Here is a 22,971-nt window from a genome sequence, read left to right as displayed (position 1 = left end):
TGTTGACAGCTGTTTGCTCTGTCAAAGGTCAACTGAACTAGGGGGCTCATGGAGATTTCCACCCATTTCCAAGATCAAATGAAAAGTCACTGAAAATACAGTTAAACCAGTTTAAAACTAACCAACCAACCCACCCACACACTCATGAGGATACCTGAGATTGTGAGAAGAGCAGATCAAAGCAAACTGGGGACATTTACTTCTTATTCCTGGGCCATATGGACCTTTATTTTTTTATTTTTTTGGTAGTTCATTTACCCATTTGTTTAACCTATGTTGCCAAACTTTTGCTATGGGACCCAAGAATTCCAAGAGTATCATTAAGTTACGAACCTAATTAGAAACCGGAGACAGGAAGGGGCTAAGGCTGGAGGGTGGCATTGAACATCTAGAATCCCAGCCATTGGGCTAATTAGCCCAAAATGAAGGAATCTAGCAGTAGCAGCCAGCCCTCAGGACGGCAGAGTAGGAGGCTCTCAGTCTGTTGACCTTTTTTTGTGAAGCAAACAGATGGCCACATCTTGTTCCAGCTGCAAACGCCATGCAGCCTTCTGCGAGGCTGGCTGGTGTGTGCCTCAGGATAAGTCTGCACGGATGTGCTGGTGAGGCTAGGTCATCTCAGCAAGGCTTTTGTCCATGGAAGGGAGCCGCCTTCTGGCTAAATTTCTGGAGATGTTTCAGGGAAGCCAGCTGTTCTGTTAAGAGTGGGGCTTTGAGGTCAGACAGGCCTGGGGATGAATCCTTGCTCTATCCCTAGCTGTGGAAACTGTTAACCTCTCGGATTTCTTATTGTGAGTATTTATTGTGTGCTTACTATACGCCAGGCATTGTGCTAAATGCTTTGCATGAGTAACTCATGCCATCCATGCACCGACTCAGGATGTGTGTGCAATGTCCCCAGGATCACAGAACTCATAAGGGGTACAGTCAGTATTCAAATGGAGTCTGATTCCAGTGCTCGAATTCTTAACCACTGCATGATAATGCCTCACCTAATAGTAGGATCTACACTCCCATGAGAATGTGCTGAGGCTCCAATGAGGCAATCTATGTACAGCTTTAATAAGTGACCAGTTCATGGTTGCTGTTACTACTAATCTTTTTGTAATAAACCCACATAGTTAAGGTTGGCCAAGGCAGTGATTAGATATGTACTCTGCTACTAAGTCCTTTTTTTCAAGTTCCTGTTCTCACCTGGGTTTCAGTTTAACAAAGAACCTAAAAAACAAATTCTGGAGGCACCATAATTTCTTCCCCCAGCTCTCAGGGGAGGGATTTATTCTCCCTGAGCTGAGGAGCAAAGGGAACCACGTAGGGATCAAACATGGATGAAAGGCAGCAGCAGAAGCAGCCCATGTCTAAGTGGAGCCAGCTGGGACCTCCAGGTAAGGTGCCCCGTGGGGGCTCTCACCCCAGAACTGGCCCATGTCTACAACCAACCCTCCTTGGCAGCCCCAGCTGCGTCTACTCACAAGTTTCAACCAGCCTTCCTCACTGGATTCTCCTCTCAATGCTGGCACCAGGCTGTGTGGTAGATGCCGCCTTCTCTCCTCCATCTACCCCATAATAAGGGCCCTCTGTGGACCTGCCTTGCTGCTTCCCTACAAATTTCAGGCTGCTGCTTTTCCTGGACCCCGATCTCAGTGGGGACTTCAGAAACATGTGTCCACGTGTATGGCCCTTGTCTATTAATGCCTACAGTAATGTTCCCATACATTGGACAGCCCTAGAGAAGAGCACTGTTTTAGGAAAGCAAGGAAAAGATAGGGTAGGCCCTAAAGAAATTAAGAATCCCCTCCTCAAATACAGCCCAAATCCACCTGCAGGCGGCAAGTTTCAGTCACAAGATTAGAAACAATAAAAACTGCTGGAAACTACAGAATTCTATGGCTGACTCCCTAAATAGGATAAATGATATTCTTCTGCCCTCTACTGGTAAAGAGCTGTGCCACACGGTGCCTCACGGTGCCTCCGGGAAGGATGCAAACAAAGACCATGACTGACAATGCACCTTGCATTCTTTAGAAACAGAAAGGGAAGTCCGCTATCAACTTGGTGGGGAAGGCTGCCATCAGCGAGATGCCCACACGGGACTGAAAAGAGCCCACCTGCCTTACATCCATGCAGGCACCAAGTAGCCAATGAGCCTGGAACCATGGATCACACCCGTTCCACCCTGGGCCTTAATGGGCAGACAGAGATGCCGAACACAGTAAGATGGGAACAGCATTCCAGGCTGACGGAACAGCCTCAGCAGATGGAGGGAACTGGGAGTGGATGGGTTAAGCCCCCTCCAGCCATCTGTCTACCCGCTGGTCATTTCAGGTACTGACTGAGAAAAGGTGCCGTTTCATTCTCCTAAGAGAGTTTGGTGAGTGAAATCTCCACAGGCAGGCTCCAGATATCTGGGTTTTATGGAGATACATTCCTTGGATTGGGGACATCCCTTCCCCTCTCTATGACTCGGTTTCCTCATTTGTAAAATGAAAGAGTTGGAAAGGAATGACGTCTGAGGCTCTTTCCAGCTCAGATATTCTGGTCATTCACAGGCTTTTGGTTCAAGGCCACCACTGATACCACTGAGGGCAAAATATGCCACCTGGCCACTTTGCTACCCTTCAAGGTGGCTTACCCATTGCATGAGAAGTATGCCTCCTCTCTATCCCCTCTGCTGGCCCTGTCTTGTGCTGCCTTGGGTGCAGTGGTGGAAGCTGGCCTGTCTATACGAGCAAGATAGAAACTGACTCACTTCATGCGTCCTGTCTCTTCCCAGCCCACCCCTTACCGCACTCCCTAGGAAATGGGTTCAAAGGGCCAGCCGTTGGCTGCAAAACACCAGCACTCAATCACCTTCCGAACAGACTCAGCACTTTAAAAGTACATATAAATAGGGCTGCCTCTGATTTTTTTTTTCCACTTGGAAATTTGTAACATCATTAGCTACAAATAAATATATCAGTGGGATTAATGGAGTGAATCACAAAGCGACTTGATTGGATTTAAAACCACATTATTTCTTTGGAGTGAATTAGTAAATTTAGCACTGTCAAGAGACGACGGATTGAGAACCTGGGGACTGCGAATTCTTATTGATCCTGAGGATAGATCGGCATGAGAAGCAAAGGCTGGAATGGCTTCTCACCATCTGTTTTCAGAGAGAAAGGAAATATGGTTTTGCTACATGCTAAACTACACAGAAATATAGTGTTCTTTTTCAGACACAAGGTAGAGATGTGACGGCACATGGTAGGCAATGACCCAGATAGTCCCCTAAAATCCCTGCTGCCTGGCATTCCAGTCCTTGTGTAATAATCCCTTCTCTTTCGATAGTAAACCTGAACAAGTGACTAGCTTCTAACAAACAAAATACAGCAGAAGTAATGAGATGTCACTTCTGAGATTAGGTCATAAAAAGACTGTGGCTCCTGCCTCAGGTGCTTTCTCTCACCTTCTCTTGGGTTGTTTGCTTCAGGGGTGTCACGGTGAGGTAGCCCCCTCCTGTGGGCCCATGGCAGTGAGCTTGGAAGTGGATCCACCCCAAGCTGAGCCTTGGGATGACCCAAGACCAGGTTGCCACCTTGCAACACCTTGACTGCAGCCTCATAAGAGACCCCGAGCTAGAACTGCCCAGTGAAGCTGCTCCTGTATTCCAGACCCACAGAAAAAAATACGAAAAACTGTATGATAAGAAATGTCTGCTGTTTTAGGTCATTAGGTTTGGGGTAATTTCTTATGCAGCAACAGGAAACCAATACACCACATGGCTTGCTTTGGTTAATGAAATATGAGGGAAACATTGTATGTCATTTCTGAGTAGAGGTTTCAAGGGCCAGAGTAAAACCGGTTTCCTGCCTTGGTAACTATGCAAGCTGGGGTCAGGATGGAACTTCTGTGGGCCTGGGCCTGGGGGGCTGAGAATGCTTATTGATCCTGAGAGTAGATCTACAGGTCACCACGATGAGCCAAGTCTCCCCGACCCTGACACTGCCGACCTACACTGCACATGTAGTGTGACCAAGGAATAAACCTTAGATAAAATCACTGAGGTTTTGGGACTGTCTGTCACCACAGCATAGTCTAGCCCATCGATCTAGCATCCCATTCAATCCCACAATCATGGATTGGGGAACTCAAGGGTATTCTGAGAAATGCGCTTGCACTTCCTGCTAAGAACACAGGTTCTGCTTAAAATGGTTTTGAGTGTGGATATTTCCTCACAAAGGCCACCACAACAGTGTCTTCTAAAAGGATTTTCCAATATTCTGTCTCATTGACCCCGTTCGTACACTTGCACTTCCAGAACACATGCTCCAACTTTTAGTTTGGAAAGTAGGATCCTCACATAGGTTAATGGGCCCCCACTCAATGAGCATATGCCAAGCATTCCTACACAGACACTGTCATTAAATTCTTATCTGCCAGTCAGATATAATTATTGTTACCCTTTATTTACAGATAAGGAAAATACAGATTTGAGGAATAAAATCAGCTATCGGGGGTTATTCAGCCTCTAGGTAGATGTTAGCAGAACCCAGACTTGAGTCAGGCCCCCTGAACCAACACCCATGTTCTTTCATCTAATCTCGGGTGAGCCCCAGCTACAGAGGCAGGGGCATCAAGACTGTCTCTTAGCAAGAAGGTTTTAGAACCCACAGGCTGAAGCCACATTTATAAGGGAGGAAACGCTTGTGGATGGAAGGTAGACATCGAGATATATTCCTTACTTGTGTCAATGAAGACCGCATCCACGTAGATTTTGGTACAGAAAGAGCCCAGGATAAACCCGCAGGCTGGTCCAAATACCAGCATCGTGAACAGGATTCCTGAAAGAAGATGATGAAAAAAATAGATTACAAAACAGAGGCTATTTGATGAGCAAAATCACCAAAGGTCAAGGAGATTATTTTATAATGATGAGATGAGATGTCTGCTTTTACCAATGACATTAGGAATTAATCTAAAAATCCTAGAGGGGAAAGCCTGTATTTCTAATTTTTGGAAACTCTATGAAAGCACTGTATATTATGCTATAATTCTATAGTATTTTGGTAGGTTGCTTTGAAATTTGTGTCCCTTACTTTTAGAGGACTTCACCCTACATCAAACATATTAAAATACATCCACATCTATCATTAAATATTTTTTCTGCCATCCACACTTTGAAAAGACTTTTATAATTTTGCTTTTACATTTATTTAGTTTTATGTAACTCATTTAATTTATGGTTGGCTAAGATCCCTTGACACCCACTGTGCAAACTCAGGAATTTTTTGTGAAGTGAGGATAATCTACGCCACAAATTATTTTCAAATATAATAAAACGTTCATGACTCTGAAATTCAGCAAATAACAAAGTTCACACAACAATGGTAAATATCTAACATTTAATTGCATACTTATTAATTTCAATTCTTCAATTTCTCTCCATGTTTTGAAGTCATTATCTGTTTCCATTGTTGTTGTGGCTATAACAGCTGTTCAGGAATTAAGCGATTCTGTAGGACTTGAGAATATGGCAGGCTCTGGGCAGTGCTTAAGTATCTGATCGATAAAACACCTGGTATTTTACACAGAAATTTTAGGACATTCTGGGAAAAGTACTGGTCCCAAATTCAAACCCACAGGCTGTATCTATTTAAATTTCAATTTGGAAGACATTTCTTGAGAACTGACAGTTCTCCAGGCCCAGGAGGCAAAAATACGAGTCAAGAAAGTGGCCCTTCCCTTTAGAAGTTGGCCATCTGATGAGGACAGTCAGTGCATGGGTAATTCCAACCCAGGCAGCTCCAAGGCTGGGTGCTAACAGGCCACACGGGCACCTGGAGAGCAGGGTGAGATGAATGTCACTGCCGGGAACCTAAGCCCAGTGGATGGTAGCTCTCCAGCCTAGTCTGTTCATAGGGGTAGACCAGCTCACCCTAAATTCTCTCGGTGATGTCATTGTGGAATCAATCACATATTCATCCATTCAATCAAGTTTTACTGAGCTTCTTCTATGTGCCAAGTACTATTCTCAGGGTTGGGGATTCAGCGTTGAACCAAACAGTAAAAATCCTGGCCTCGCTGACTTGAAGCTTTCCCTCCTCCGAACTCATTCATTGACTTGGGGTGGGGAAAAACAACTTAAACCACACAGAGGAAGGCAAATGGTTTTTAAATACTGGGCAAAGGAAGCCACATAATATAGTTTGCATGTTTGTCCCCTCCAAATCTCATGTTGAAGTGTAATCCATAATGTTGGAGGCGGGGCCTAGGGGGAGGTATTAGATCATGGGGGCAGACCCCTCATGAATGGCTCAGCACCGCCCCCTTGATGATGAGTGTGCTCTCACTCAGTTCACACAAGATCTGATTGTTTAAAGGAGTCTGGGACCTCCCCTTCTCCCTTTTGCTCCGGCTCTCGCCACATAATGTGCCTACTGCCCCTTTGCCTCCTGCCATGATTGGAAGCTTCTGGAGACCTTCACCAGGAGCAGATGCCAACACCACGCTTCTGGTACTGTCTGCAAAACCCCGAGCCACTCAAGTCTCCTTTCTTTGTAAATTACCCAGCCTCAGGTATTTCTTTATAGCAAGGCAAGAACGAACAGACATTTACAGACAGGAACCCAGAACCCTGAAGCAGTCACTTGAACAGGGATTATAGGAGATGTTTGATGAAGGAAAGAATGAAGAAAATATGTTTTATATCACAGGAACAGGGCTGAGTCCACCCTCAGCAAAATCCTACTTGGATCAGAAGAAATCTGGAAGTTCCACTGTTTCCAAATAGTCACTCCACAGCCAACCAGAAACTGCAGAATCCTATTTCTGTTAATAAGCTGCATTTTAAAAAATGAAAATGTGTCACTTTGGAGAGGAGTGACATTCACAGGATTAGCACATTATCTCTAGTTTGTCATAACTTTAAGATAACCAAGCACATAAAGTTGGGGGATTGGGGATGTTACTGGAAATATCTTTTAGGGATGGACGAGAATTAGGGGGCTCTATTTAGTGGGGTTGTGGTTAGGGAGCAGGGCAGCAGGAAGAGGATCTGAGAAAGCAGCAGGAAGTAGAGGGCATGGAGAGCAGTTGTCGAAGTCAGCAGCGGCACCCACGCTAGACCCGAGAGATTCCTGCAAAGTCCTAGCCAGTCATATCCTCCCATCCAGGCTGCAGTCTGTGCTAAGCCATCAGTCAGAGTTACGGGCCCTCTAGAGATGGCTCAGCAAACTCACTGCTTAGCGCTTCCCAAAAGGATGACACGCGGAGCACGGGAATACAATTCTCTTGCCAAGGGTGCTGTGCCTACCCTTCTGACTCACCATCTGCTGTGACTCCCGGCACCTCCCCCATCACCCATAATCATAGGCCTTCTTCCCTTAAATAAATCCCCCAAGCAATGTATTCATCACTGATCCATGCCCCACAGACTGAATAATGAGAATTATTATTAATACTTAATAGGTCAAAGGACCAAGCCTTCAGTATCCTTGGAAAAACAGAAACAACCAACAAGCTGAAGAGGTTGCATTGAGACTGTGCTGATACCCCCATGCTTGGGGACAGACAGTAGAGTTGAAAGTGAGGACTGGCCAGACATCATAGCACAGCAGGGGTCCCAGGCCTCCTACCCTCTTGCAGAGAAGGAGGGGTGTCCCTCAACCTGCCGGCCTCAGCTGTCTCCAGGAGCCGCACAGGGCCCAGATGGGCCAGTGAGTGGGGACGGTGGCTTGAACAGGGAACAGCAGTGGCCTGCTGTCGAGACACCACACCCTGAGGCAGCCTCTCCACCAATTCCTCTATGAGAAGGTGTGGGTTTCCAGAGTTTGGATTGTGGCGTTTTCAAGGTCCTGTTCTCATCTGGGTTTCAGCTGAACAAAGATAACCCAAAAAGGAACAGGACGGAGTTGAGAGGACCCCATGCCAAACACCAAAGACATTGTGCACATGTATTTTGGTATAAACGGCATCTTCCTCCTCAGGTGCAACCTCTGGTCACTTTTCTATGTCACTCCTCCTCACACAGACCTCAAGGTAAACCTCCACCTGCGACGCGTTCTCGAACCTTTTTCAAAGGACAGGCGGGTGGTGGGACATGGGAGGGGCCTTCACGCATCGGGAAGTATCTTAAGACAACAACTGAAACGGGCAGCTTCGGAGGGCCCAGATGTGCAAGGCAGGTTCTGAGCTCACACAACGGTTATGCTGAGCTTGCTTCCTCGGTTTCCCCCTTTATTCAACCTGCTGGGCTGTGATTTTGTTCTTGTTTTGGCAAAGCCACCTCGAATGTTCTGCCTGAATGGAGGATCGGCAGATTGCCAGGTACTGAGACGCAGGATCCCTGTGGAATGAAGGGCCCGCGCCTTCAGGTGCAGAACCTTCTGCAGCGGCCCGGTGCTGCCCCCTGCTGTCTTCCAGGTTCATGTACGTCGGTGGGGAGGAGAGCCTGGGATTCCCTAGTCCAGGGAGCCCTGAAGGCTTTCTGTGCTGCTACCCTGGATAATAGAAAGCACTTTACATGCCTAATCTCCTGGAAGCCATTCAATGACCCCAGGGGGAAGCTGACGGGGCCTGTTTCACAGCGGAAAAACAGAATCTTAGAGTGGTTCAGCACCTGGCCCCAGCACATTGCTAGAAAGCAGCACAGTGGGAAGGATTGCCCAGGTTTTCTAACCCCCTAAGGGGAAAGTCCAGGTGAGAGTATGAACAGCTTGGGTTCAAATCCCGGCTTTACCACTTCCCAGCTCCATGAACCTTTGGGCAAGGTATATTTAACCTCCCGTGCCTCAGTTTCTTCTTCTGTAAATTGGGGGTAATAATAGATCGACTTCATCGGGTTGTGGTGAGGACTGAATGACGTCCTATTTGCAAACCTCTTAGAACAGTGTCTGGCACACAGGAAGACCCAGGGAAGGGTTTGTTAAATAGATGATACCTGTGTCTCTCCTACAACAATGGGGGCTGGCACCCTCCTGGGTTCCCAGTCCTTCTCTTTCCAAAGCTCACGACATCCTCCATACCTCATTTCCTAAAGCTATCTTTGGGGGAGAGGAGCTGGAGCTGGGAGCAGGCCAGGCCCAGGAAGGAGTTCTTGCTGGGAAGCAGCTGAAATCTCAAGCGTCGTCTGTGTCCAGACTGGACTGGCTGTCTGGAGTCCACCTCGTTGTTCTGCTGCTTGCCAAGCCAAGCACAATGAGTTGCTAACCCAGCCTCCCAGGGACGAGACGGCTGGACAAGATCAGGGGCTGAACGCAGTGCTCCCTCATGGTGATCTAGCTCTGGCATTCTGGTCTGCACACAGGCCTTCAGTGAATTATATTAGCACAAATCTGCAGTTTACAGGCTGTGTGCTGGGACTCCACTGGGTACTGCAGTGAACTCACAAGGGTAAGGCCGAATATTTTGGGTTTTTGAGGAAAACATAGCAATACTTGACATCTCTTGGACGTGTGAATCTACTATCCCAAGGTAGCCTATGGTTTCAACACTGGATTTCTTTCAATGACATCACATCTTTGTGAGCTGAGTTTTCTATAGTTGCTGTGAGAAAACCAAGTGTGGAAATCAATATGCAACAGAAAAAGAGGGTGGCAGTGTCCAATCTGATTCCAAGGTTTCAGAAACTGTGCAGTCACCAACAGGGACACACATCCCATTAGTAAGCGATTATGGTTAAAAAATATATATATATTTTTTCTGTTGATATGTATCATGTTTTTCAAGCAGCTACTCTATGCTGTTAGGATAGAAACACTTATTAAGTAGTATGAGCCTAAATGCTTGATAAATAAAACTATTACGTATTTCTTTTGGACTCAGGACACTGTGAACCATGCAAGTTTGGGACCCTCTGTTGCAAATTTGCCTGAGAAGCTTATTATCTCAACTTATGCCCAGATGATGAAGAGTTTCTGCCCATGACAGATTAGTCCAGGTATAGACTACGGCAAATTCCTTAAGAAAATGACCTCCAGCAAGACTTCCTCGTGGTGAGTCTGCCTTCTCCCTCACTATACAATCCTTAAATTTAGCACCAGCCACCTCTGGACCCTGGGGAAGAGAAGATAACTTGGACAAGAATTTTGCCCTCAAGAAGCTTGCTGTCTCATTAGAAAGACTTTCCACCGCTCTTGGTCAACAAATACCCACTGAGAACCTCCTACTTGCTAGGACTGTGTTAGCAACAGTGAACACTATGGGACATGGCAGTGAACAAAACAGATGAAAACCTCACCCTTGTGGAGTTTGAAGAACGGCAACAAACACAAATCTATTACATGATGTCAGGAGCAGTACCAAGATGACAGTACATGATGGTGAGGCGCTAGAGAAAGACCCTACCCTGCACCGAGTCCTCCACACCATGTGCCACATAGTATCGGATGTGTTTTAATAAAGCTGGGGTGGCCGGGCACGGTGGCTCATGCCCGTAATCCTAGCACTTTGGGAGGCCGAGGCAGGCGGATCACAAGGTCAGGAGATCAAGTTCATCCTGACTAACACGGTGAAACCCTGTCTCTACTAAAAATACAAAAAATTAGCCAGGGGTGGTGGCGGGTGCCTGTAGTCACAGCTACTCAGGAGGCTAAGGTGGGAGAATGGCATGAACCCAGGAGGCGGAGCTTGTAGTGAGCCGAGATCACGCCACTGCACTCCAGCCTGGGCGACACAGAGAGACTCCATCTCAAAAAATAAAGCAAGCAAGCAAGCAAGCAAGCAAGCAAGCAAGCTGGGGTAAGTGGACTCACAGGGGTTCCACTACTGTAGCAGGAAGAACAGTGGCCCCAAAAAACCTCCACATCCCAATCCCTTAAGGCAACTATGTTACCTTAAGCAACCAAGAGGAATTAAGATCGTAGATTAAGAGATTATACTGGAGAGTCCCCATAGGCACGATCTCATCACAAGGATCCTTTAAATGTGAAGAGGGAGTCAGAGTCAGAAATGCGGATGTGATGGCAGAGCCAGAGAGACGGCAGCATGAGAAAGAGCTGACTGGTCATGCTGGCTTTGAAGATGGTGGATGGCCATGAGGAGGAGGCAAGAAAACAGATTTTCTCCTCCATGCAGGATCACAGCCCTGCCAGCACCTCGATTTTAGCCCAGTAAGACCCAATATGGATGTCTGACCTCCAGAAGCATAAGATAACAAATTTGTGTTTTACACTAAATTTGCAATAATTTGTTACAGCAATGATAGAAAACTAATACAATCATTAAGCAAATCTGGGTTAAACTCCAAGACTTCTCAGATCTCATAAATGCTAATATGCATGAATGGAATATTGCACAAAGGTTTTGTGTTAATTATTTGACCACAAAACATTTGTGTGTGTGTCATTTCTCAGTCCTGGTGTTGACTGCAGCACAGTCCAAGAGACACTGTTGTAGATGCTAAGCCCCTCAGGCAGAGATGATGCTTTATTCTTCTTTATATTCCTATTTCGCCCCAGTGCTGATGGACAGTAAGTTCGCCGTTTGTTGAAAGGATGTGTGGTTGAGAGCACTAGTCACAGTGGCCATGCAGAGGAAGGAGTGAGCGACTCTTCTTGGCGATGGCCTCCCCAAGCTCACCTGGCCAGTTGGGGGCAGAGCTGGGACCCAGACCCAAACCTCCTCTTTCCCTGACCAGTGCTCTTTCCCCAAGTCCCTCTGCAGATGTCTCTGTCTGCACTGTGGACTCTCCCACTCGATGTACCTCCTTCTAGATGCAATCCGACCATGGGACTCACTAAGTGTACATAAAGGGTTAGGCTAGGTGCATGTAACCAGAAGAATTTGGAAAATACAACTGGAAACTTGAAATTTTCTGGTCCAGGAAGAATTATTCAACTTTAATACTATTACTGATATAAGATAATAATAGATGGGGCCGGGTGTGGTGGCTCACACCTCTAATCCCAGCACTTTGGGAGGCCGAGGCAGGTGGATCACCTGAGGTTGGGAGTTCAAGACCAGCCTGACCAACATGGAGACAACCCCGACTCTACTAAAAATACAAAATTAGCTGGGCATGGTGGTGCATGCCTGTAATTCCAGGCACTCAGGAGGCTGAGGCAGGAGAATTGCTTGAACCTGGGAGGCGGAGGTTGAGGTGAGCCAAGATAGCGCCATTGCACTCCAGCCTGAGCAACAAAAGCGAAACTCCATCTCAAAAAAAAAAAAAAAAAAAAGATAATAATAGATAATAAAAGTACTAGGGAACATTTTGTGTTTGTGGAATGTAGCAAGCTGATTCTAAATTGTTCATAGAAATGCTAAGGACCAAGACCAGTCTAGACGTGTTTGAAGAAGCACAACTGTTGTCAAGACTTTCCCTGCTGGGTGTCAGGACTTCTTTTAAAGCCAAGGTGCCTCTGGCACAAGAAATAACAAATATAGCAATGAAGCAAAAGAGAAGCCCAATAACAGATCCACACCCTTACAGACACCTGCTTTATGACAAAGTGTGCACTACAAAACAGTGGGGGAAAGAATAGCATTTTCCATAAATGGTGCTAGGACAATTTGCAACTGTAGGCGGTGGGCGGAGTGGGGGGGGGGTGGGGGAATGAGCCTCACCTCACAACACGTGTAAAAATCAATTCCAGGTGGATCAGAGACCAGAGACCTTAAGTGTGAAAAGGAAAACATAAAAGCTTCTAGAAAATGACAGAGTAAAGTACCTTCATGATGTTGGGAGTAGAGAAAGATTTCTTTTTTTTTTTTTTTGAGATGGAGTTTTCCTTTTTCACCCAGGTTAGAGTGAAGTGGCTTGATCTCAGCTCACTGGAACCTCTGCCGTCCCCACACCAGGTTCAGGTGATTCTCCTGCCTCAGCCTCTTGAGTAGCTGGAATTACAGGCGTGTGGCACCATGCCTGGCTAATTTTTGTATTTTTAGTAGAGACGGGGTTTCATCATGTTGACCAGGCTAGTCCCGAACTTTTGACCTCAGGTGATCCACCCGCCTCGGCCTCCCAAAGTACTGGGATTACAGGCATGAGCCACTGCGCCTGGCTGAAAGATTTCTTAAACCAAACTTAAAAAACACTAGCTATTGAAAGAAAAGACTGGGCTGCATTACAATTAGCAACTTCATTAATCAGAATGAAGCAGATTTATCAGAAGAGTTCACCAAGAATGTGAAAATGTGGGAAAATACATGTGTAACACGTATATTTTTATAATACATGTGGGAATCAAGGAGTTCATATGTAGACTATATAAAAACTACTATAAATTGATGAGAAAGAAAAAAACCAGGAGAAAAGTCGACAGAAACCTTAATAGGCATTTCACAAAACAGGAAATCCAAATGAACAATAAGATATAAGAAAATGGTCAGTCTCATTAGAATTCAGAGAATTGTAAATTTAAACCCCAATTAAATACGAGTGCGTTTCAGCTGGTTAAAGAGTCTGACACTACCAAGTGTTGACAAGGGTCTGAAGCTCTCCTACACTGCTGGTAGGAGTGTAAATTGGACAACACCTTGGCAAAACTTGGCAGTGTCTGAAAAAGTGAAGATAAACTAATCCAATGATGCACAATTCTGAGTCCTTGGTAAACACCCCACAGAAAGTGGCCTTACAGACTGGGGGAAGCATCCAAGAATGCACAGACCAGCACTGCTTGTAAGATTTCCCAGCTGGAAACTATCCCAAATGCCCACCCATGGTAGAACAGAAAAACATACTGTGATCCCCCGTACTCTGGAGTTACTCTACGGCAAAGAAAACAGATCATCTACAGGTGATCATCAACAACATGGTTGAAGTTGAAAGATGTAATGCCTGGCACAAGAACGCGTCCTGGTGTGATTCTGCTTAAGCAGGATTCCAAACAGCAAAGTGAACTCTTTAGTGACAGGGAGTCAAACTATAAAGAAAACTAGGGAAAGGAATATTATAGAAGTCAGGACTGTGGTTACTGTTGGGGAAAGGGAGGGTCCTTGGGGACACGTGGGGAGGAGATTCTCCAATGCTAGTTTTGTGGTTGATTTGTTTATAGACTCCATGGGTATTCGTTTCACAACAACATGTAAGCTGTATATCTACGTTTCAGGCAAGAAAACATGATTTTTATATTTTTAATACACACGTATGCACATCGTGATATAAGTGCATACACACAAATGGCTATTTGAGTGCTTGCTGTGTGATGCCAGTTGGACTCTGTGATTCACAAATGTTACCTCAGGATTACTCCCAGCTATGCAATGGGTTGGGTGCTACCATCCCCGTTTCATCCAAGAAGGAATGAGGCCCACTTAAGCAGCTTGCCCCAGGGCACGTGGCTTCCAGGCAGCAGCTTAACCACAACATGCCTATGCAAAACTGGATCCCCAGTTAGCTCAAGTGCAAATAGACAGGGTTAAAGAACAAAAACAACCAGACTTTGCTATTCAAAGGCAGCTCCTTGAATTGAGGAGGCCATTCAGATGCAGGGACACGGCTACTCTGAAATCAAAACTTACAGCAGGGAGGCCCAGTTGCCCTTCAGAGGGCAGGTGGGGTGGGGGTTCAGAGTGGGTTCTAGAGCTGGACTGGATGTGCATTCCAAGTACTACCAACTTAACTGACTGGAAACCTGGGGAGCCCCCTCAGCCTCTCTATGCTGGTTTGCTGCATCTGAAAAGTAGTGTGCTAATAAGACATTTTATAGGGCTGTGGTGAGTAATAAATGAAAGCAATAGTGGGGGCCCAGCCCTGGCACAGAAGCAGCAGTTCATAAACATCAGTTTCCACTGATGCTCTCCAAGAGGAAGACTCCATGGCACCCATTCCTGTTCTCCCTCCTTCCTCCTGGCCCTGGGGCTTCTGCAGGCTCACTGGAAGGCCTGCTCTTGGAAGAGATATATCACTGGCTGGCTACGGTGGTGCATGCTGCATTGTTTGAGAAAAATGTTGACCCTTTCACGTGAACCTTCATTTTTCTCTTTGTCAAAGTGTAGCATGGGGCGTGGCTCCTGCATTGAACATCCTGTGGGGCTGGGTGAGAGGAGCACAGGCTGCCCGAGGAGCTGCAGGCATCTGCTACCTGCTGGCATGAACTCTTTATACCCCTGAGAGCAAAGCTAAACAGGCCATCCAGAAACCCAGGGACTGCTATCAGCTCCCCTACTCACTTTGCAATTAGATGCACCCATTCGTGTTTCTGACCCTCAGCCTCCTGGGGTGGAAAAGGACACAGAGGTAGTACTGACCTTGAGGGAGGATTGGTGCCAAGGCTCTGCTGTACTGGTGTGTCTGTGAGCATGGTACAAATGCTCCCTTGGAGTCAGTTTCCTCCTCTGTAAAATGGGATGACAACAATCCCTACCTCCTAAGGGGTTATTGAGGGTCAAATACATAGTGCACAGAATACTTCTGATCAATTCCTGGAACATCGACATTCTCGAAAACCATCAGCTGCTATTTGTTCTTCTTACTGGTGCCTCTAACAGCAGGATTTTCTTTTCTTTTATGACTTTTTAAATCACTTAGGTAAACTATGCTTATTTTAGAGAATGTGGAAAATACAGGATCGTGTAAAGGATTAGCATCATTCTCATATTTCCCTTTAGGCATTATTATATTGGTACTGTCTTTCTTCCTATGCGTTTATCATTCATGGAACCATATAAGTTAATTTAAAAACGAAACCCCTTTTCTTCATTTTAAAAGCAGCACATGCTCATTAAGGATGACTGAGAATAAACCAAGCATAGAGAGGCAGAATAATGCAGTGGCCAAGAACACAGACCCTAGAGCTGCATGGCCAGGGTCTGCAGTCATTGGCTGTGTGACCTTGACAAAGGTACTTACCTACTCTGGCCCTCCATACTCTCACCTGTGAGTGAGGTTAACAGTACCCACCTCATAGGATTGTTTTGAGGTTTGGGTGATTAGTGCCTCACAAGGGCTTTCCACAGTGCCTGGCATACAGCAAGTGCTCAATAAATTTTAGCAATCATTATTACAAAGATGACAGCACAAATCACCATCTGTCACCACCCAGAAACACTGACATCCATTTAGATCTTCCCTTCTCGTCTGTTTCTATGTACAAGGCTTATTTCTTATGAGTAATTTTTAATAAATCCCCAACACAGTTCTCCTAATGACAGAAAGCTTAGAGACAAATACGATTCTCTGAAGAACGTATTTCTGAAGAATACAATTATCTATTGCAATAGAATGTCAGGTGCTGATGGAATGGAACTGCAAGGACCAGGCACTTCTCAGCTGCCCTTGGGAGAGTGGTGAAGGGGGAACCTACTGTACCCAGGAGTCACGCTGCCCTGCACTCAAACCTCTGCTCAGATCCCTTCCTGAATGTGGGAAGGGAGGGCACCTGAGGACAGTGAGATCTCACATGACAGTCAGTCCTGACTTCTTAGCAGTGACAGAGAAAACACTAAGCTGGGCAGCAGAAGGGCAGAGCTGAGGGTTCTGTACTTGACAAAATGAGAGATCCCTTCGGGGGAAGCCTGAGGTTTTCTTTAGAGGAATCTTGAGATTTGCTTGACTCAACTTCGAGGAAACAAGAAAACGGTCTCTCCTATACGATCTTGCAGAGCTGGTACACGTGGGTGAAGGCTTCTACCTCTTTACAAGGAAAGTGATCATTTGGTCTGATTATAAAAGTAATGCATTCAGCAGGGGGAAAACACAGTTTTCCTACCATCCAGAGGCAGTCATTTTCTTCAGCTCTTTTCTCTGCCCCTTCTGATTTATTCAAGGTCAATCATTCTCACTATGCCTTGCTAAGGTGAGTTTATGAGACTCTTCTTGTAGATGAGAATACAGAAGCGCAGCGAGATCACTCCGTTGCACCAAGGTCACACAGCTTGTACATGGTGGAAGTGGATTTGAACTCATGACTCCAGGACCTAGTTCCTAGAGAAAGAGCAGGTATCACGGCATAGTGGTGAAGGCTCGAGAATCAGCTCAGGCTGACTCCTTCCAGGCTGGAATCCTGGTTACATTGCTCAGTTTCTGGAAGATTCACTTCCCAACTCTGAGGCTGGGAAGAAGAGTTATCAGTCTTGTAGAACAGCGAGAATTATATGTAATGCATGCAAAGCTTCTGATATCTGGCATGAATAGATGCTTTCTAGAATTATCTTTGTGTTTCAAGAACAATGAGTCCAAGAACGGGGGCGTGCATGGCTGGTCTCCCTAGGCTGTTGCTTTGGCTGGACTTGGAGTAATTTTAACCCTAGATGGTTCTCGCAAGCGGGAGCAGTGAGGAGGAAACGCAGGTTGGCTGTGGCTCTGCCCCACTAGAGGGCAGCGCCGACCTAGAAAAAAGAGCAATTCCAGGCTGCTTGAACATCCTTGGCCTCCACTTCCTAAATGCCTGTGAAACCCTCCGTCAGGGCTTTGCGTTTCTCATCTCCCACTTGCCTTCGTGCCCTCAATTTATACAAATGTATTGCCACATCTTGAAATCTGCAGGCTGAAGGTTCTCCCCTCAGAGGGAGCATTCTGCATCATATGTGCATGAATAAAACATGATCCATAAACAGCAGGAAACCTGCAATACACATTTATCCGGTGCCCGCTGCCAACAGCCTGCCAGCATTACGTAACTGACCTTGCTTATGTCTGAGGAGGAGGTAAACAGGGAAGGAGAGGGTGAGGAGGTGACCATTTATTGAGCACAAATTAGGTGTTAGACACTGTGTAATAGAATTATCTCCATCACAAAGTTTACATACAAAACCAAACACTAATGTTACCAAATCCACACAGTATATGATAGAGCCAGAGCATATGTGCCCCTCCCCACATTACTGCACCTGTTAACCTCTTAGATCAGATACATCATTGGGGCTCAAACTGGGCTGCACATTGGATTCACCTGGGAAACTTGTACAAACACGAATCCCTAGGTCCCACTCCTGGAGATTGTGATGAAGCTGGTCTGGAAGACAGACGAGGCACTGGGCTTTTCTCAAAGTCCCCAGGTGATTCTACCTGCAGACAGGTTGAGAATCCTGGACTAGAACGAGCCTCTGCCCTTGCTGCCCTTGACCAGACTTTCCCATTAAAAAGCACCACCAGTGGGCTGGGCGCAGTGGCTCACACGTGTAATCCCAGGACTTTGGGAGGCCGAAGCGGGCAGATCACCTGAGGTCAGGAGTTCAGGAACAGACTGGCCAACATGGTGAAAACCTTATCTCTACTAAAAATACAAAAATTAGCCGGGCATGGTGGTGGGTGCCTGTAATCCCAGCTACTAGGCAGGCTGAGGCAGGGAGAATTGCTTGAACCTGTGAGGTGGAGGTTGCAGTGAGCCAAGATCGCACCAGTGAGCTGAGATCACAACACTGCACTCCAGCCTGGGCAACAGAGCAAGACTCTGTCTCAAAAAAAGGAGAAAAAAAAAAAAAAAGCACCACCAGTGGTACCAGCACTGACCAAAGAAACAGCTGGTACCCAAAATGCATTTGGGAGGTAAAGAGTAGAATGATGGTTACCAGAGGCTGGGAAGGGTGCAGGGGAGGTGGGGATGGTTAATGGGTGCAAAAATATAGACAGGATGAATAAACTCTAGTATCTGATATTGCAATAGGGTGACTACAGTCAATAGTAATTTATTTTACATTTAAAAATAACTGAAAGAGTATAACTGGAATGTCTGTAACATAAAGAAATGATAAATGCTTGAGGTGATGATGGATACCCCATTTACCTTGATGTGATTATTGCACATTGTAGGCCTGTGTCAAAAAATCTCATGTACCCCATATATATATATATATACACAGCTACTATGTATCCATAAAAATGAAAAATACCTACCTCCCCCACCCAAAAAAATGCATCTGGGCAAGTGGTTTAAAGGAAGAATATGGATACAATTTGATATTCATCCTGGAAGGTGGAGGGGCAGCCATTCACCAAATGTGGCCAGACCAAAGTCACTGAGCATGGTGACAGAAACCAAATCTCTTGTAGAGCCAGCCAAAGCAGCACTGTATGCCGCCACGACTGTGAGCACTCAGCACAGAGCTCTGCCTGGTGTAGTCTGTGTGGCCTCTGGGGCACCGGGTATGGCCCCTACTGCTGTCTGGTATGGGCATAGGCCTCGCTCATGCTGGTCTTCAACCCAGTTTCTCCTTCTCCTCCAGGGCCGTAGCGGTGCATCAAAGCCTGATCCTCCATTCAAAGCGTGCCTTAAATACCACCTCTTCCAAGGAGCCTTCCTAGATTTTCTCTCTTCCTTCACCTTCTCTCTTCTGTCACAGCACATGACCTGAGACTTTTTCTATAGTTCTGCTTCTAGTCGGCCTGGATGAAAAAAAAATTCCATGTATTGGGCTTGCCATAATAATTGTAGGCTTGGGAAAAGCAGAGACCCTGTTTAAAAAAAAACAACAAAAATCACCTTTTCCATAGGTGCAGTACAGCCTTTTGCCTGGAGGAGGGACCCCCATGGGTGTTGAACTGTAAGCTGATTACTACCCAGGCTTGGGAGGGGTAGGAAGCCCCGGCCTCATGGAGAATAATTTGTATAACGATCTCATCCCACAAAGCTGGACGACTTCAGGATGCTCAGGGAGGATCTGCAGTTGGTCAAAGCCGCAGCTGTTGCCACTCTGGGCCTCTCAACCTAGCTGAAAGAAGCATCTTTTCTTTCTCTCCAGCCCCAGCCAGGCCTTACCAGGGTGAAGGCACATGCCTTTCTGGCTGGCTAGCCGCGGGCAGGAAATCCATCCAGAGAAACAACAGCTTGTGACTTCCTGAAGGCCTGCATTCTGTGTGTGAACCCAGTGGGGTCCTCCCAGAAGCTCTCTAGGGACTTCCTCTCAGATGCAGGTTTAGCAGGCTCCCTGCTGTCCACACCCAAGCCCCCAGCAAGGGGCAGCGTGGAGACCGCAGGACCTTGTGTCCAGTTCAGGCTTCAAAGCTCTGCAGGACAACTTGGCAACAGCAGGAGGCTGTGCTCAAGGCACTCACCCCTCAAAGCCTCAGCAGCTCCATCTGGAAAACAGGGCAGTCACCTGCCCCGCTCCCCCTATTACGGGCTGGACTGTGTCCCCTCAAATCCATGTTGAAGCCCTGGCCCCAGGAACTTCAGCATGCGACTGTGTTCAGAGATAGGGCTTTTAAAGAGATTATTACATTAAAATGAGGCCCTTAGAGTGGGCCCTAATCTGATGGGTGTCCTTAGGGATTTGGACCCAGAGACATCAAGGAAGCTCAGGTACAGAGGACAGACCGTGTGAGGGCACAGTGAGAAGCTGGCTGTCTCCTGGCCAAGGAGAGAGTCCTCAGGAGACCCATGGCCAACACTACCATCTCAGGCTTCCAGCCTCCAAAACTATAAGAAAATGAGTGTCTGTTGTCGAAGCCACCCAGTTTATGGCACTGTTGTTATGGCAGCCCCAGGAGACTAACACAACTCCCAAGACCAGAGTGGGGATCATGTGGGCCAACACTTGAGAGGGTACTTGGAAGCTGTGGTGTGCCCCCTAGTGGCATGGAGTACTAGATGCATGTGGTGGGCCAACGAACGTGAATGCAGCCATCCCAGGGTCCCCAGATGTCAGAATAAAATCAGCACTCCCTGGTTAGGACTGGCCATTGCTCGCTGGTTAGGACTGGCCGGGTGGAAAACTGCCAGGGAACTCTGACCTGTGGGACCGTTTTATTCATTATCGCTGGACCCCTCACCATGCCTAGCAAAGGGCAGGCTTGGAAATAAGTTTCCTAAACATGGTACACAAGATAAACTGTTTTCTCAGAGGGCACAAGCAGATGAGTCACAGCACATCAGTGAGGGAAATATCCCATTCATAGTGTAGGGCCAGAGCTGGGTTTTGAGGCAGGTCTGCTGCTAGTGAGGATGACGGTGCTGATGCCTAGTGAGCTGAGGGTTGAGTTCTAGCACATTCCATGTATTACCTCATTTAATCGTCGCCACAACCCTATGCGCAGATACACTCCCATTTTACACGTAAGGAAACTGAGACACAGAGAGATTAAGTAACGTGCCCAATGATACATGTACAGTAAGTGGGAAGCTGAAATAAAAACAAAGCAGAGGACTAAAGAAAGGGGAGGAAGGAGAGGAAGAAGGCAGGAACAGCCTGGGCAAAGGCAGAGGTGTGGGAGAGCCCCAAGATGTGAGGCAGACAGTAGAGGGAGGCCCTTGCAAACAAGCAGAGTCATTGGTGTGGCTGTGCAGGAGAGGGCTGGGCTGCAGCTGCCTGTGGAGGTGCGCCGAGGTCAGGCTATGACCTGCCTACAGCAGGGAGCACGGCAGCTCCTGGGCTCAGGTGTGTTCTGCTCAGGCTATGTGGCCTCAGGGAGACACCTGCTATGCAGTGCTGCTGTGGAGGTCCCTGAGGCTCGGAAAACCTTGGGGATGAGCCCAGGACTCAAGGGCAAGACCCAAGTCAGGCCCTGTGCTAGCCAGCTCTGGTGCTCCCAAAAGCCAGTTTGTGTAGTTCCCAGTTATTTCTCACTCTCATTCACTAATATGCTCAGGTGTTCACTCAATGGGGATATAGCCACCTAACTCTGTTTCTGCTGCTCCACAGTGGAAAGCCCACTGCTACCTCGAGATCCAGCTCTGTTGATGCCATCGATAATGGCAACAACAAAATCATTCTTCATTAAATACCCGCCGTGTGCTAGGGCCTTTAGACACTGCATAGAATGTAATCCTCACAACCCCGAGGGGCAGGTGTCTTCACCACCAGTTTACAAATGAAGAAATGGAGGCACAGAAAAGTTAGATGATCAGCCTGCGGCCACACAACTGCGTAGGAGCCCAGGTCCTGCAGGATCCTGCACTGCCTCCCACTCAGAAAGGGGAAATGGCAGCAGAAGGTTGAGGGCATTGGAAATCCCTCTAACTCTAAACTAATTTTAAAGAAATCTAATTAATTCCAAAGGAACCAGCACCTGCAGAGTGTTGAAGAGCCTGCTCGGAGCCATGTCCCTGCTGGCTCTGGGAAGCCCAGGGTCCTGAGAGAGAGAACTGAGCTTAAGTGGCATGGGGCCTCTACTTGGGACTCTACCCCACACCCACAGTGTGGGGGACCTCTGGACCTTAGTTTATCCATCCTCACCTCCTGCTCCACCACCAGTGGAAATGGCAGCAAAGGCTCAGCTGCTTCCTCTTGTCACCAGAGGGAGCCAGATACTTTATCATGCCAGGGAATGCCTGCCTCACCAGTGTTGCTGGAGTAGTGCAGTTCAAGGTAAGAGTCACCAGCTCCTCTGAGGGTGGCTCCCCGGCCTGTAGGAGGACACGGCAGGGCAAATGACTCTGCGGGGGTCTGTGGTAATCAGTGAAGGTCCACATGCCATGTCTGTCAAAAAAATGACCATCTACGAAAAGCCCAAGAAGGGAAGGGAGGCCTTCTATTACCCCAACCACAAGGTAATAGAAGGACCCATATCAGGGACATCCCTGATATGGTTTGGCTGTGTCCCCACCCAAATCTCATCTTGAATTGTAGCTCCCATAATTCCCACAGGTCGTGGGAGGGACCCCATGGGAGGTAATTGAATCATGGGGGTGGTTACCCTCATGCTGTTCTCATGATAGGGAGTTCTCATGAGTTCTGATGGGTTTGTAAGGGGCTTTCCCCCGTTTTGTTCACCACTTCTCTCTCCTGCCACCATGTGAAGAAGGAAGTGATTGCTTCCTCTTCTGCCATGATTGTAAGTTTCCTGATGCTTTCCCAGCCATCCTGAACTGTGAGTAAATTAAATCTCTTTCCTTTATAAATTATGCAGTTGTAGGTGTGTCTTTATTAGCAGCATGAGGATGGACTAATACACTCCTCAATCTCATATAGTCTGTACTTGACTCAGTTCATCTTCCTGAAACGTATTAAATCACACTCATCCCTTATTTTAAACCCTCATGGGCTTCCTAACTCCATGCCAGGCTGTGCGACTACAGGAAGACGGGGCTCTGAGTGCAGGTGGGGACCTGGCTCAGGGCCTCCCTCTGAGTGTGTGCTGACTGGTGGGGACTGCCCCAGCTGGTATACGGT

The 22,971-nt window shown here is 47.0% G+C and overlaps 1 protein-coding gene across 2 annotated transcripts in view; it reads right to left on the bottom strand.

Annotated features, from left to right (window-relative positions):
- Nucleotides 1-22,971, bottom strand: part of SLCO3A1 (solute carrier organic anion transporter family member 3A1) — a 326,271-nt gene that overhangs the window by 72,868 nt on the left and 230,432 nt on the right. For both annotated transcript variants that reach the window (XM_030815054.1, XM_030815055.1), the window contains exon 3: nucleotides 4,725-4,823. In XM_030815054.1, the coding sequence (XP_030670914.1) occupies nucleotides 4,725-4,823 (99 nt within the window). The remainder of the gene's footprint in view (nucleotides 1-4,724; nucleotides 4,824-22,971) is intronic.

The sequence above is a fragment of the Nomascus leucogenys genome, chromosome 6, assembly GCF_006542625.1.
Source record: "Nomascus leucogenys isolate Asia chromosome 6, Asia_NLE_v1, whole genome shotgun sequence".
In the NCBI taxonomy this organism is placed as follows: Eukaryota; Metazoa; Chordata; class Mammalia; order Primates; family Hylobatidae; genus Nomascus; species Nomascus leucogenys.
This window is presented reverse-complemented; position numbering and strand designations above follow the sequence as displayed.